This window comes from Drosophila ficusphila, unplaced genomic scaffold, assembly GCF_018152265.1.
Source record: "Drosophila ficusphila isolate 14025-0441.05 unplaced genomic scaffold, ASM1815226v1 contig_412, whole genome shotgun sequence".
NCBI lineage: Eukaryota > Metazoa > Arthropoda > Insecta > Diptera > Drosophilidae > Drosophila > Drosophila ficusphila.
This window is the reverse complement of record NW_025064326.1, coordinates 4,093,431-4,110,518: the sequence shown is the minus strand read 5'-3', so window position 1 is coordinate 4,110,518 and position 17,088 is coordinate 4,093,431. Positions and strand designations below refer to the sequence as shown.

General features: G+C 42.0%; 2 protein-coding genes across 2 annotated transcripts in view; one reads left to right on the top strand and one right to left on the bottom strand.

Annotated features, from left to right (window-relative positions):
- LOC108095179 (protein sax-3) overlaps nt 1-4,930 on the bottom strand; it is a 39,573-nt gene extending 34,643 nt beyond the window's left edge. The window contains exon 1 of the mRNA XM_043207976.1: nt 4,422-4,930. Within this exon, the coding sequence (XP_043063911.1) occupies nt 4,422-4,683 (262 nt within the window). The 5' untranslated portion in view covers nt 4,684-4,930. The remainder of the gene's footprint in view (nt 1-4,421) is intronic.
- Nucleotides 4,931-13,645: 8,715 nt separating this feature from the next.
- On the top strand, nt 13,646-13,847 carry LOC122320027. The gene is given in 2 exon segments (XM_043207969.1): nt 13,646-13,687; nt 13,689-13,847. Coding segments are annotated over 2 exon segments (201 nt in total).
- The last annotated feature ends 3,241 nt before the right edge of the window (nt 13,848-17,088 follow it).

Genomic DNA, 17,088 nt, shown 5'->3' with positions numbered 1-17,088 from the left:
ATTGTCTGCAACGGCAGCGCCTTTTTATAGCCAACTTGCTTTGGTTGTTGTTGCCTTATTTGCACGCAGAGTCAGCAATCCAATTTTTGCATGTTTGTTGTCGTTGTCGTTGTCTTTTCTGTTGTTGTTGTTTGTGTTGTTTGTGTTGTCGTCGTACGCAGGTGAGTACAAGCCGCAAATGCAACAACCGCGAAACTTGTTTAGCAACATTGGCCAATTTGCATGTGTCGCACTCGCTGGCAAGACTTTAAACACGGCTCTTGGACTTGGAGTTCCCAGTTTAAGTCGCAGTCGCAGTCGCAGTCCTGATGTCTTTCTGATATTAGATATCCCCAATGCGATAAACGTCCGCCGATCGACGACGATGGACAATCGAATCGAGAGTCGAGACTTGAGAGTCTCGGCTTTATTGATTTAAATGCCGCGCATCTTCTGTGATTCGAGGATCGCACAGCAAGTCGCCGATTGAGATTAAGCCGTTTGTCAACTTGTCATAATTGCCGGGACTTCGGTCTCCGGATTGCGGACTCCGACTCCAGTCTGCGGACTCAGCGGCGCCGATCTCTTTGGGGCTTGTTAACAAATTATAAAAACTTTTTCGCCCAACTCGCCGCCGCCGAGTGGAAAATCCGAAACGCCAACGTTGTGGCAACTGACTGCAAACGATGACTCAAGGCGATTCTTTGAAGATTTTTCATAATTTCCTCGCCGCGCGTAGGCAGCTGAAACTTAAACTCAAACTCAGACGCAAATGCAGGCCCAAAACGAAACCCAAATGGCGATGGCTGGCGGCCATGTCTGCCACAGCAGCAACTTGCAACTAGCAACTTGCAGCAGCAACATCATCAAGTGCAAATATGCAAATCTCAGCCGACGACTTGCTTAAGGATAAATGACAAAGACAAAGACAAACCTCTTTTGGGGCCAGCCGGAAATTTCAGATTTGTGTAATTAAATACGTATTAGCAGAGGGAAACTTGTTGATCTTCCCAGTTAACTCATTTTGCCTAACTGTAAACGGTTTTTCCGGCAGATTAAGAACGGTTAGTTAAACTATCTTCCAAATATTAAATTGGAAAAACAATTGAGTTACAAATCTATACACCGAAAACTAAGTCTTTATGCTGGCGCTTTTCTCGCTGCTTTTCCCATAACTTGTGAATCAAATTTCCATGTTGATTGACCTCTCGAGAATTGCATATCCTCCTCCGGTCACACCCTCCTTTGGCTCCTTTCTCCATTTCTCCCGCGGTTCTCCGCTTCCTCCTCCCGGCACACATTGCATTTCCAATGCAATTTGCAAACCTTTTTCTCACCAAGCTCAGCTCAGCTCAGATTTGCTCCGAGCTAACCACCACGAACGAATATAAACGGGCTGCAGAAAAACTTTTCGGAAAATCCAGTAACGCCTTCTCAAAAAAACGAAATAGCGAAATAACCATTTTCCAGGCGCACTGCATTGCATTGCATTGCATGCAAAAATGTGGCCAACAGCAACGGCTTTAAACGCCAACTGGCATAACTGCAACATTTCGGATGCAAGTTTGCATTTTACGCGGCTGCCAGGCTTAATTTTCCTTTATTTTTAATATCACAGCCAAAGAGCTGTGCAACGGCAACAAAATGTACATAAAACCCACGGCTATATCAAGTACGGCCGGCAACAACCACACACAGATTGGACCAAACTCAGCCTGGCTGGCTGGCTGGCTGCTTGGCTGTTTGGCTGACTGGCTGGCTGTCAAGCTGGGTCCCAGATCTCCATCTCCATCGCCATCGCCATCTCCAGGAAGCCAGAAATAACAAAAATCTTTGCGTAGGCAAAACTTGGCTCCGACTGCCCAGCTGACCATGTCCAACTCGCCTTTCGGCCCGATGTTTCTGCTGTTCTATTACTGTGTTCTGTGTTCTCTGTTCTGTTCTGGCCTGGCCTGCAAGACTGTTGTTTTAAATAATTAATTATTGTTTAGTTGGCAAATAGCCTGCTCAAGATCGAATGGCCCCGGCGAGGAGAACTGCAGCCTGGCTAGTTGCAATTAGTAGTAAAACGCTTTTCCCCAGGGAGTGGGCCTATATTTGCTGGGGAACTTGAGGTGAATGGGTGCTCATCTGGGTATTTCGAGAAAAATTGTGTACCAGGTGGAAAACATTTAGGAGGTCATTCAAATGCATTTATTATTTATCAAGCTTGATAAAATAGCACATCTTAAATACTTTCCAGGCTGTTGAGTTCGTAATTCCAATGACTGGTTAAGCAGCTAATTGGGGTATCAAAACTTTCACAATTCGAGTTATAGTTCTGTTGGTAGCTAGTGATACTGGGAATACATTTATGGCTTGCAACCTTTTGGCAGCAAACTAGCAACACCTCCACCCACATCGAACTGACTTTCAATCACATCCCTGCCCCAAACTCTGTGCCAAACATATCGGTGCTAGACGTGGATAGATGGAAAGACCCCTTCATTATCCAGCCTGCAGCTGGGAGCAAATGGAGATCTCGTTGAGTGCCGGGCGATTGGTAGGGCAATCATGTGATTGAACAAATAACATGCTACGGAGCTGCCACAGCACTTGACTCCGTTTCTTTCGCCCGGGAAAGGAAAGTAAGCCGGAGACCGCTACTTAGCCCAATTTTCGCATAATGCACATGAGAAAATTGCACAAGCGCCGAAAGCCAGTCAGCCAGCCAAGCAGGCCCACAAAAAATGCTGGCAGAAATTGCCAAGACAAAGGCGAAACAAAGTCTGCCACCCCCGAAGTCACAAAAATAAAAAAGTGCAGTGAGTCCAGTTAGCTGGAAAAACGCTCCCCAGAGTGGCATTAGAAGGTTGCCAGGCTGTCAACCCTGCAACATTGTGTCGAGGGCGATAATTTTTATGACCCCGGCAGATTCTCAAGCCGACTGCGATTGACCCACCACCCAAAAGCTGCTGGCTGACTGGCTGGTTGGATGGCTAACTGGTCACACACCACCGTTGAGTGAGGAGCAGAAATCCTGTCGTGTGCCAGTGCAGATAATTTTATACAATTTATTATATCAAACGAGCGACGTCGCGTGCAACACTTGCCACGTCACTTGGACTGGGGCACAGATACTTGGCCAGCCATACGAGTGTAGTGCCTGCCACAGCCTCAGGTTGCGTGTCCCGAAATCCGAATTCAAAAATCCGAGTACGAATCCGAATCCAAATCCGAGTTGCGTGTGTCCGCCGATATCGGTGGACTGGGAGTCGTTGGCTTGGCATTAAAAAGCGTTTAATAAGCATTAGATTACAACATTCTCAGCGTTGCAGGGGTGTGACGGCTTAAGCTCATTTAGATATATGTTTTATCGGCGGATTTGACGAGCCATGAAATCGCCAAAGGGCTCAATTCAAAAGCGCTGCTTAACCCCACCAGCCACAAAGCCATTTTGCCTCAGTTTTCTTTCCCAACTCCCCATCTCGACCGCAAAAGCCACAAACTCGATTCTTTGTTTGATTTTCTTCTTGTAATCAGCTGTGGGATTCGAGCGGGGAAAACTATGCGCGGTTGATTAGTCTTTCGTGGAGAACGAAACCAACTGCAAGCTCATTACTCATTTATCTTGAGTTCGGTCTTTGGTTTTCGGTGAGTGATCTCTCCCGATATCCTCCCTTAGGGCCAACATTTTTTGTTTCGGGTTACCCTCATCCAAATCTCTTCCACACATGCATTTTGTTCACTTTGGTTTTTGGGTTCACTGTGTAATTCGATCTGTCTATTCTCTGGAAATTGCATTTAGTTTTCCCAAATGTGATCCCTAAGTGGGTTCAGTGGGCCTAAACTCTCTTTTTTTTTTAGTAATTTGATGATAAAGGAGGTTGCTTTTGGCTGGTGAGATTATTTTGATACATTTTGAGGGATATTTAGAACTCAGATAAAGCGATCCCCGACCTAAAAGACCTCTCTAACCTTTTTGAACCTGCAAAAGTCTTCTAAAGATTTCCGTAATACGGTAACGACTTCGATGCATTAGCAGACCAAACATCCAGCTATATCTATCTGAATGCCTGCCCATTATGTGCATCTCTAATGAGAAGAGAGAGAGAGGCATGAATAATGGGTCTATGAGCAGAGTCGATGTCGCGTTGTCTATAAAGCGGCCTTAAAATCCATTAGCGAACGTTGCAGGCATAAATAAACCGCAGTGCCTTAATTTCACTTTGTTGTTGTGTGTTGCAACCAAAAATAGCCAAAAGATGGAGTCGACGAAAAAACGTAAATGGAAACAAATGACGCTAATAAATAAATGGGGAGTGCGGCCATCGAGGGAGAACTCATATGCGGCCGCAAAGGATTTTGGCTCCGCGAGGAAACTGTTTGTCATATTGCCCTTCAAATGGTCTCTCATATACTCTCTGTATCTGCAACTTGGAGTTGCATCTGTTGACACTTACCCTTGAGCGCTGCAACTTGTGTTAATCCATTTAATCCCGAGAGGAGCAGCATCAGTGGGAATATGCATATCGCCCGTCGACTCCGATCGACTTTGATTATTTTTAGCCGGTCCCCAACGCTTCGATTGTTTCTGTGTCGGCGTTTGATCTCGCTGCTGCTTTTATTTTCATTTTTATTTTTATTTTTATTTTTAATCTTAATTTCGCTTTTGCTTTCGCTGGCTAAATGCCGCGGTATGCCACGCATCTCGCACAAATGCATTTTGTCAAGTATTCTCGTTCGGCTTCCTTTAATTGCACACCATTCAAAATAGATTTGCACTCATTTCGCGGTATATTCTCGCTATATCTTTGTTTTGGCACTCACAAAATCAGTATTTCGAGTTATTTTCTTTATTCACTAGAATCTGAGTCCATGGCGGCGCCACTAAGTCCGATGCCCGGAACGACGCGGAACCCGACCGATCGAACGTGTGAATCCCCCGTGGCACATGCGAACCGCCTGAGAAACGAAGTGAAACTGAACCGGCGCCCCGGCGGAAACGCTTGGCAGTGTTGAGGAACATGCTTAGGAACATGTTGCGGAACACAGCTGCCGAGAACAGCCGACTGCACTCGGCTGGCCACTTCGGCTCGACTTCGGCTTCCACTTCGTGCGAGCCCTCGGGTGTTCCGAACTCCACTTTGTGCCGCTTGTTGCATGCTGTGGAGCGCGTTCGAGGTTTGTTTACTGCAGCCTCGGTTCTTTCGGCAACATTTTGGATTGGAACGGTGCGAATGGCATTATCATCATGTTGATAAGGCTGAATCATTTACCGTTTACAATGTGCTACGATTCAAGACGCAATTCACCGTATTCACGGTTATAAAAATTCAAAAAATTCCTTGTTTAATAATATGCGCCTTAATTTTTTATCTCTAGGAAAAATTGCCCATTTTGGTTATTAATTTCTTAATGTGAAGTGACAAAAGCAAATGGGTATTTCCTTTGATATAATTTATGGATGGGAATGAACGTAGATATTTTCAAACATTTGCATTGCAATGTTGATAACGATGGCTTTAAAAACCTTGTTTTTTTCTTGGGGTCATAAAAAGATTGTGTGTTAAAAAAAATAATTGATATGTCAACGCGAGTCATTTTAAATTTATTTAAATGTGACTTAAGCAAACGCAGATAATCCGCCAGCTTATTTGATTGTTTAGTGCCATAAACAGTTTGATTTATTACGAAGACACAAGAAATTCACATTCAAATGGACTTTAATGCGGTGCCACATCAATTTCTCTCTTCGAAATGTTTACCATCCAACGCTTTTTTATGGTTTTTGATCATTTAACTCTTTTTCAGGTTGTCAAGTCGACAAATTGCCAACCTTTGTGCCGCTTAGCTGCGATAGTTTCCATCCAAATCCGAAAACATTCGAGCTTGGATAATCCCTACTTGTTGCATTTGATTGCCCCCTTGGCTCCATTGTTAACCCTCCTCCGGTGGAAGACGCCTCGGAGGGGCGACCATTTGCTATCTAATCTGCTCGAGTGCCGCACTCACTCTCCAGCTGTTAGCTCATCTATTTCCAAACTGCAATAAAGCCAGACACTCGGTTCTAGCCGATCCGTTGCACAATGCGATGAATAGAAATCAAAGTGGAGACCCGGTTCTGGGACACTGTCCCTATATCTTCGACATTTCGGACGCCTTTGCTCCGTTACCGGCGCGCTAATGAATTTCGAAATCAATTGAATGGCCAGCCCAGACGATATTGTATTAATTTATCAAAGTGCATATCCGAAAGGGCTTTCCTCTATAAATCGCTGCCTAATTTCCCAGCGTTTGTTAAATAATCAATAACTTTTCCACCAGGTAGAGTGATTCCCCCGACTTTGGTCGAGTGTGAAGTCGGTTCATTAATGCCGGTGCCCAGAAAAGATACAGATACACTGGCCAGCCGACTCCTCGACGAGGAAAGAAGTGTAAAATAAAGGTGTGTATCTTTTCCATAAAGGAATTGTGCGTGCATTTCGGAGCGGGCAGGTGTGGATTCCCCATCTCCAAATGCATCTCACAATGTGCATTGTCTTTGCGAGGAAGAAAGGTCAAAGTGCGTTTGTCGCTGGCTATATTTGTGTGCCCGCTGCCTTCTCAAGTCTCCGATTCTCGGTTCTCAATTCTCGATTCCCTGTTCCCTGTTCCCGGTTACCTTTTATAGAGGCGAAGAATGCAGGTAGAGCCGGAGAGGGAATTTGTGGCAGGTAAACCATATTTCAAATGCTGATAATTGGCCAATTTACAGCCAGGGCGAGTTGCTCTGCTTGAAAGGCGAGATATCCGAGCCCGGTTGCCACGCTTCATTAGCACTCCGCTGAAGTTGGGCAACAGCGCAGGGATCGTGAGTAGGGAATAGTATTAAAATATATAAAACAAAATAGAAGCAAGGGACTCTAGTAAAAGTAATGGGAGAACTTAGACAGTTATCACTTTAATCAGAATTTTTAATGTGTAATACCTCTTTTGATCTATTCACTGGAGCATAGCTCTTATAACCTCTACTAAATAAACTACATATTTACACCTAAGAAGGCCTGAGTAAGTCCATGACCTCAGTCAATGGCCAAGCTCAGAAGTTTGGCAACACGGCAGTGCATTCTGAATTATCTAGGCAGAAATGTTGACATTGCCTTTGTCATGTTTGTCCCTATCTCTGTCCCTCTCCCACCGCCTCCACCCCTCCCTGTCGCTCAATCTACTGACTGACTGTTTGTCTGTCATGTCGGTCGCTTTAAGTCTTGTTAATGACATGTAAGTTGCGTCTCAATTGCGGATTTGCGAGCTTCCCAAAACGAAATGAAATGACATTTTGATTGTCAAGCCCAAGCCGAAAAAGATGAGAGGAAAAAGGGAATCACGAAACTTATAAATGCACTTTAATGTTCGTGTTTAACTTTATTGGAAGGATGCGCTGCCTTCTTTTCTCCGGACATTTCCGCGCTCAAAAGTAAACAAATTACGTATACGTGCACACTCAAGATAATTGAAATTAGCGACTGTGACAGCATGATTACCTTCCCCAACATCTACAGGGAACCGCCCAGGCCACAAATCTCATGGACAAACACATGAGTTGAGGACCGAGATTCAGATACACCGCAAAAAGATACAGATACACACGCACGTACCCGAATCCGAATGCGAAGACTCCAAACGCCCACTCGAAGAGCCAAACCCCTATTGAGTGGGTTTTTTGGACAGGCCGCTAGTGTGGATGCTTCTGCCATCCTCTACACTCGAAAAAACTGATAATAACTCTACTCCTTCATGGTGAAGTAGAAGCAGTATAACCATTCGATTCATATAAACCTGTGGTATCTTTTTAATGTATTTTATTTTGAATATTTATTAACCCGTTCTTTTTTCGAAGTGCATCAATACGATTGAGTCTCCCCGAAAACTGAAAACCCAACCCAGAACACATTGAGATTGTGTCTGAGGTTTTGTACAATTGCTGCATATATGATAATGAGCAGGAAATGAGTTGAGTGTGAAATTTATGGGCAGGAGAGTGCCGTTCTATGATTTCCACAATGACTTATGATTGTAATTAAAAAATCTCCCGAGTTGTATATAAAATATTACGCCTTTCAAAGGTGTCGGGTTGAAAGTGTAAATCCATCCCTTTCACACATCATTTATTAAACAGACACTCTAATCCAGTCGGTCCTAAAAATATGCACAGATGGCACTCAAAACGAAAAAGCCACATCTCTCCCATAAAACTGTAATCCCATTAGCATAAACTAAATACAACAAATGAAATTAAAAGTCAATAAAAGTTTAACTAACTCGAACAATAAAAATCAATGACTACTTTCCAATGGCCATAAAACAAATCAAAAAAAACAAAACAACAATTGCAGGAGTTATAAGGATATGGCCAGCATAATGGCACACAAAAAACGATTGTTTTTGTGTTTAAATACAAATTAAACAAGCGAATGGTAATTAATCTGGACTCTCAAAGTATTTAATTTGAAACATTAGTTGCGATAACCAGTACTGAATTTTGTACAAAATATACAAAGTTAAAATCGCACAATGGATGTATTTAATACATACTATAAAGATCAAACTTGTTTTAATACTTCTATGCTAACTATCAACTAACGACCCCATTTACCCTGTATTATGCGAAATTAGAGCACATTTATTCGCAAATGTTTCGTAAAATTTGCATTTGCTTGGTTTTCATTTGAAATCGGAACTGGAAATGCACGGGACGATAACTGCTTATTAACATTTTGTTGCTTTTATGGCTTTTAATTAATATTTTCAGTAGTTCGCCGCCGATAAAGACCACCGAGCGAGACGGCAAGAGGGGAGAGAGATAGCGATAGCGATAACTCTTCATGCATTCAGTCGTGCATTCAAGCTTTTTGTTTGAGTGGGCGTGAGTATTCCATTTGAATGGTTTATTTGTGTGGCGCTTTGTTGTTTGGGGAACTGTTTCGTAATCAAGATAATCATAGAGTGGATTCATTAAAATCGAAATATGAGCACCAACAAAAACAAAAAGCCAACGACGCTTTTGAAGCTGCTGGCGGTCCCTCAAAAACCCAACAATCCCCCGCTTTTTCAGTGTGTGGCAAATAGTTTTGTAGATTTCTATCGAAAAAATGTTTGTTGCTTTTCGGTTTCCATTTTTTTGTTGTTGTTGTCTTCTGGTAGCAGAAAATAAACAGCAGGCGACCACCGCCTATGGGCATAATTAATTACATATTTCAATTGTGCGACACTGGGGATTACGAAATTGTTCGAATTGTCATTTGTTTGTTTTTCTGCTTGCCCTTTTCATATGTTGTCGTTTTTTTTTCGATTGGTTCGAGTACCATTGAGTTACGAGTGAAAAGTTCATCGGGCCTTAGATGTAGCTAATCCCATAACAAGCCTGTTCGATCCCAGCTATTTCTAATCACTTAATACCCTCCAATAACCCGTGGTTAAAGCTCCAGACGGCCGGTCAATTTAAGAACCATCTATCATTAAATAATTTGTTAAATTTCTGCCAAACTAACAGCGCCACGAAGACCCTCGGGAACCGCAGTTTGGCCTTTTCGACGTTCTTTTTCACTTTTAATTAGCTGTGCAGCCGATAAAAATGCGCTGAAAATTAAGCGAAACGGCTCCGCTAACAACAATAACGAAGGGAACCGTTCAGGGACGGCGGAAGGGGGTTCAAGATACCCGGAGAAGGGGATCACATCACCAAGCCAGCGAAAGATTCGCACGCAGAAAGATTGGGGAAAGGGATGAGTGAGGGGCTCAGAGGAAGAATTGCAGAAATAGAATTAACGTGATCACTGAAAAACTACATTTAACTTATAGAATTAAAAGGTAAATTGAAAAATATGAGGATGTATTATCTATATATAAGTGGTGAAACTTCATTAACAGCTTTCTTTTTTGCTACATTGTATTTTGTGATTTCTTTTAGCGACTGCCCACCGTAGCCATCTGAAAAAGAGGGACAGATTTCAACAGTGCCGTTGGCGATCGCAGAGGCGCTGGCGAAATGATCGCGGCTGAATGGTTAGTACGTGATCGGTTCATAAAACTAAAAGCAGACATAAACTGATAATTTGAGAATTTATAAAAAAGAGGAGATTCAGACATTGGAGTCTTATGGGTTTCGGGCGATTGATCGACTTGAGTAGCCCAAACACAGACAGGAAGCTCCAACAATCAATAATGATGATGATTATGATGATAATAATGATTGTGATCTCTAAGTTTTCTTGGAAGATTGAATCAGGGGCAGATCGCAGAAAAGGGTTGCTTGATCTGAAGCTTATAATCTATTATCCAAGACACCCACGATCCCAAAAATTAATACAAAAGAATAATCAAAATGTTTAAATAAAGGTGAAAGGAAAAATTAATTAGCAAAATTTGTTTAATTGTAGATTGCCTAACAATGAGCGAGAGATCCCCTAGAAAATATATTGGTTCTTTCTCTTTTTTTGATTATGCTGACTATTTTAAATGCCTCCGTGGGACTTAATCCTCTCGAGGCGAAAATACCTTACAGAAAGCTGTAAACCTCGAAAGTTTGTTGACTAATCTCTTTGTGGCCCGAAAGAATGTGTTTCGAGTTTCATTACCAAACTTGATCCGTGATCCTTCTTTATGTTCCAGTTAGGCGAGTGAGTTCATGATTAAATTTTAATGATTTTTCGTTTTAGGGCGTTCCATTGTGCAAACTCTTTCGACACAGGAACACCACCACACCACTGAGTGGAGCTGTTGCTTCTGGCAGATCGTAAAACTCTCACAGTTTTCCCCGCCCGGGTTTAATGATCGTCGAAGCTAATTAAAATATTTAGCCGAGACAGTGCAACGGAACTGGGCGGGGAATGCACACACAAATGAAATTCGTGTTAATTTTTTTACGGCCCCGATTTGCAATTTGCCATAATTAAGCATTAGCTTTTGTGGTGTGTCATAAATCGGGGAGGAATGTATACGTATGTGGGTTGGGGAAGGGGTAACCAGTCATTATCTTTGCACCCAGCGGCAGGTCAAGAGCGTTGGCGACCCAAGACGCCTATAAAAATTGAAAATTACCAACGCAACGAGATCGGCAGACACAGGGAGCTCAGATAGAGATACAGATGCACAGATACAGATACTTCTGCTGGCCCGAGAGCATCCCGAATCGCAGCCATGAATGAAATGCGTACTGAATGAAATGGGTCTGGGAAACAGACTCCCCCAGATCCCAGAATCCCAGATCCCGGCTCATCGCCATGGCAAATTCGAGCTAAAAGACACAAAAAACAATGTTCTCTTCCTCCCCATTACGATTATAGTTTTTGTTTAGCTGTGACATCGCCGGATTCCCGTGTCTTTCGTTCGCATTTCAATCGTCGCAGGAGCGGAGAACCGAATCGGGGTTCTGTCGCAGAGGCGTCGATAAAACCGCAGGGGGTCATAAATTTTTCGAGCTTCTTGCGTTTTGTTTGCCCGAAGTATCAATTGAAGTAGCCGCCGGCGAACCAGTCAAAGTTATCGCCAAAAAATAAAGAATGTTCCACAGGGAGATACAAGTTCTGTTCTTTATTTCAATATAACTCTTTTTTTGTTTCTGGTACCTTTTTTCAGATCTCTCCTTGTTTTTTATATTGGTATGTGTCATGTAAGAGAGGAGTTATCGGTGAAGGGTATTTGTGAAGGGGGTAATGACATGACAACTTGGGGTAAAGTGGTGACTTAAAATAACAAACAAAAGTTGTTGATCCCTTGATTAAAAATTGTTCTTAAAGTTATTTCCAAAATATTTTACCTTAATTTATTTGGAGTTAGTGCAAACAAAAGTAATGATTTTGTTGCACTATATAAATATATATACTCGTATGATTTTATATATTATAAAGTATATATAAATAAACTATAGGTCATTTTTGTGTCTACCCCATTTTATGTGTTCCATCTTTTCTGCTGCTATCGCACACGATTTAGTGTCGTCTTTGTTGCTTATCTGCGGTGGCTTTCTTTCAGCAGAAGACTCGTCTTCCGCCTGATCCACCTCTCTCCCCGTTGCAGTCTTCCCCGCTATGCCCCTCTCTGTCGCACTTGCGAGACGTCTGGGGAGCGTGTGTCATCGCAGTTAAGTGGCGCGGCAAAGAGTTAATCTCGTCGATAATTATAATTTATGGCTCGCTGTGGGTTCACCTTCTTCAAAAATACTCCAACTAAGTCTGGATGCAGTTCACTTTTTCTTCGTTTATTTCCCCTTATTTATTTGATTGCGTTTTGTTGCTCTTCTTTCGACTTCACAGTGCTTCATCATAATCACAATTTTAATTGGAGTTTCGGCACAAAGGGAAATCAACGCATTGAGTTGTTTTCTGTTTATTTTTTCGTTTTATTTCATTTTTTTCGCTGCCGTCGAACTGACAATATTTATGATTCAGATTGCTCATTGTAATTGATCATTGTCTGTGGCGATCATAAACTATGAGTTTCAGTGTACGGTGTGCGTTTATGGTGCGCCCAATTATGTCAATCACAGTTATGGGCTATTGCCACCACACTTTTCCGTTGACCACATTCGCCTCCCTCCTCCTCCCCCTCCCCCTGGTTGGTAACTCTCACCCAAATAGATACTGGGGCCCCATTATATCAATATCGTAATTTATCAAAATGATAAGGCCCGTGAGAGGCGGCGCAGATAGCGTCTCCGCGATGTCTGGAGGTGGAATGATCAATGGCTGCCCTGTGATCGCTGCTAGTCCTTAATCTCGGCCACATTAACTCAATTTGCGTGATAAATAATAAGCGCAGCTCAACAAATGTGCGCCCCGGCATTCGAGCGAGGCGATTTGCACAGCTCCAATCATAATTTATCAGTTTTACCCATCGCACAGTGGGCTAAAATGGCAGGAAAGACAAAAAAGTAGTTTAATAAGTACAAAAACTAATATCTGTGCAAGGTATTTATATTCTCTGTAAACCAATTAAATTTAAGAAAATTTTTTTGGGGGACTCTTTATTTTACTTTCTAATACAAATTTTAATTTAAGTTAAGAGTTCAACTCTAAGAGGGATTACGAACCACAGAGAATTCAAAGCGTGGACTGAACGAATCTATTTTAGGACCCACTTAACCACCTCCCATTTGACTGGCCCACCTCCTTTCCTTTCCGATTCGGAATTCACATCCACTTCCATTTCGACCCCGACATCCAACAGCCACCTCCTCCTGAGTGCGAACAGGCCCAGAGCACTTAATCATGCGAGTCTTGTTGCAGATTAACTCATTACTTAACACTTTTCCACCGACGAGAAGACGACGACTTCCACTTCGACTGACGGATGTTGATGAGCATAATTGTGTGGCCACAGCGTAAATCGGAAAGACCAGCTAAACGGGCGAGATGAAGACGACAACACCTACAAATCAGCAACAGACTGGATTTGTATTGCTACACTGAGGAAAACATTTCAATAAATACAATAATTTAATCAAAGAAATTTTAATCTTTAAAACTGCAATCGAATTGCATAGATACATTCAAAGAAATGCTTAAGGATTAGTTGTATATTTTTATGGATTATTTAATCAGATTACCCCATTTTTATTTTCTGTCAGTGTATCTCCCCTGTGGGGGCGGGCCCATCGACATCGATTTGGACTGCTGCGTGCGTTGGGGAAAATGTTTCAAAATTGATGTTCACCTTCTGCCATGTTTGCCAACCCTCCTTAAACGTCGGGGGGACTCCTCCTAATGACTCGGAATATGTTTTGTTGTATTTGTGGCATTAACATTCCTTTGCAGCCAAAAATGTCTTGCGGAACGTACATACGAGTATATATAGTAGTATTATATGTTGCACAAACAGGCTTAAGTAGAACGCATCCAAGTAAGTAGCTCGTTGTCGATGTCACTGGGAATTGATTGTGCGATGGTTTTTGGGATTGGCTGGCTTCGAGTGCATTTGCGGTTAATTATACTTACAAAGATTTTGTGTGGCATATCCGGAATTAATATTAATGATCTGCGATGAAAATCAGCCTCATTTGCATAAGGAACTGCACAACCGTCAATTGAGACGAATTGAGAAGAAGGAAGTGTCGAGATGATGATGTTATACGGGAAAGGAACAAAGTTCAACTGGTGATGGATTGTTATTTTATTTAAGCAAAAACCACAAAGATGTAAAAATATTTAAAAATATTTAAAAGCCATTACTTTCCTTCATAAAAAGCATTGCACATTTAAATATTGAAACACCGGAGAAACTTCCATTGATTTCCTAATAAATATATTAGCCCATAACATATTAGTATTCAGCGTTCATATTTCAGTACATTTCCCCAAAAATAAAATTATACGAAAACCCCAAAACTTGATATAATTATTTATTGCACCTTAATTTTTCAACATATTTATTCTTGGTAAGCGAAGCTATCGAAAATGCATTTCATTTATTATTTATTGAATTCATAACTCAGGCGAGTTTCTATTTCAAGAGCAGGATTTATGTGATTTCTAGGCAAAATTTACAAGCATTAATTGAACAAAACTCTCACGCACACACATCGCTATTTGAATGGCCATATGAAATGCGGCTGACAGACGTCAGAATATAGAAATGCGTAGATAACTACTGAGAAATCAAAGCGAACCACTCCCGAGTTTCCCCTTCCTCGTCGGGAGTATTTTATTTCGTTTGTTTTTCGGATTTTTCCGGCATCGCCTGCATTTTTCGCACCGTTCGGAGAGCCATAACCAATTATTTACCAACACTCTCATGTCCCAGAACATCCTGAACAATCGGAAACGCAGTCAAGGATGCGAGTGCAACCCCCTTTCACAGTTTCCATGGCCATTGCCGTAATTACAGACATTTTCGCCAACAAATGTGCTACAAATATAATGGCTTCTCTACCTGAATTGCGTATGCAAAATGCAAAATTTATGGCACGGCACCTTTGTGGAATCTTTTTCCGATTTTGTGGTTTTGTCCGACCGGTGATCATTCAAGCAAATGATTCCGATCTTTCCCACCCTCCAGTCCACGGAAATCATACCCCAGATCAACTTGGGCTATATGGTAAACGAGAAGATTGAGGAACTTTGGCCAGAGAAGCGCTCAGCGTTTGTAATCCTTTAATGGCCAACTATAAATGCATAAAGCTTAGGGGCCAACTGATAAATTTCCGCTCATTATTTCCTCTCTCTACGCTTAATCCATTGTGTTAGCCGATGACTAACAGCTCGCATTTGTTGTGGCAGCTAAATAAGGAACGAAAATAAAACGATGCTTTATTGAAAGACGTCTCTATCCAAAATAAACTTCGAGAAAAAAGATTACACGTTGTATAGATATAACTCAAGTGAATTTCTCAGGCCAAAAGGATATGATTCAGGATTTTGATGATTTAAAATTAAGTAATGGCTAATAGGAATTGTTGTTGTATCATAAAAATTGAATTTGGAAAGGGAATTAGTCTTGCCTTCCCACATATTTTTGTTGAGTATTGTTTAACCTACATCCCATATCCGAAGTTGGTCTTTTCTTCGATTAGCCATCAACGCATCTGTAAGATGCGCCGAAGAGTATCTTTTCTTGTTGACTTGCTAATGAAAGCAAATGCATATGATTAATTACAAGGGAGTCTCCGCTTGTGACAGCAACAACAAATGAGCATTTTTATGTTGTCCCAGCCCCTTGACTTCCCCGTCCATGGCCCTTCTTAAAAATAACATCAAAGCAAACAAAGGCTAGTGAAAATATGAACTGCAAACTGCAAGCGATTTGGGGATGCACAAGTCGAGAGGGAAAATTGGGAAGTGGCGGTGGAAAACCCAAGACTCTGATGAAAATCTTGGCGACAGTTGAAAAGTTGAACAGTTGTTGTTGTTGCTGTTGTTTCTTTTTGTTGCTGTTGTCCTGGTTGTTGTTTGTGTTATTATTGCCTTTGGGGAGATCGTCTCATTGGCATGGGCCAACTTGTTTCAGCCGCATCTTGGTCTTCATCTTCATCTGACGACTGTCTGGCTGACAGGCGACTCCACGTTTGACGTTTGACAGTCGACACTGTCCAGGAAACCTCAGGGGGAAGAGCCAAAGTGCAGGGTATTGCTGGGGATGAGAGCGTGAGATTTGTAATGAAATACAAACTATATGTTTTGGGAAAAATCCTTATAACATAATTCATAAAATAAAATCCTACAAATGCTTTCAAAACCAACTTGTTATCATCCGAAACAGTAGTTTAAAGTTTAAGCTTACTGAATTTTATAAATAGTTAAGTAGGAATAGCCATTAATCACCTGTCTAATTTATCCTTTCGATATGCCAATCAATTTCTACCGTGAGTCACGCTCCCATTCCCAGCGACTCGCAGACGAAACTTTTGCTTCCTCCTCAAATATTTTTTTCAGCGGCTGCCAAATTCCGATGGCGAGATGTCGAGAGATGGCGATGGTGAGATGGCAGCATGCAAATTGCGAATTGCAAGGGGGCCAACGCACAAATCGAGTTGTCGTAAAATTAGCACTTAATGCTTTAATTAATTACTGAGACGTGCGATGCGGGAATCGCTGAAGTTGTTGCCGATTGTCGTTGTTGTGGCTGATGACTGTTGTTGCCTGCTGTTGGTTGTTGGTTGTTGGCCGTTGTGTGCGCGGCATTTAATGCATTTCGCATTTATTTATGGCCATTGGATGCGCGTAACTCAACGATTCCCAACCCGTCCCTTTTCGCCCGATGTCTCATGTTCGGCCACGTCAAGTGTCAGGCCATTTCACCAGAAAGCCAGGCAACACAAAAATACAAAAGACGAAAATAACCCGCAATGCGAAAAGATATTCATTGGGCATCTCTCGCAGATATTTCACACTTTCACAAAAGGGCAAATCTTTCTGGCACCTCACTTCCCTGCCATTATCTTCTGGTGTTGGGTTTATGAATGGATTGTGTTTGGCAGCGACCAGTGGCGCATCCAGGAAACTCAAAGTTACCTGACATGAGAAGGGGTCACAATAACGATCTACCTCGAGTGGAAAACTTTAGATGCAATTTCAATGAATAAGTTCTTTAAAATCGAATAATTTTTTATTTCCCTAGTGGGTCCGCCTCTGGTAGCTTTGGCTTTAGTTGTTT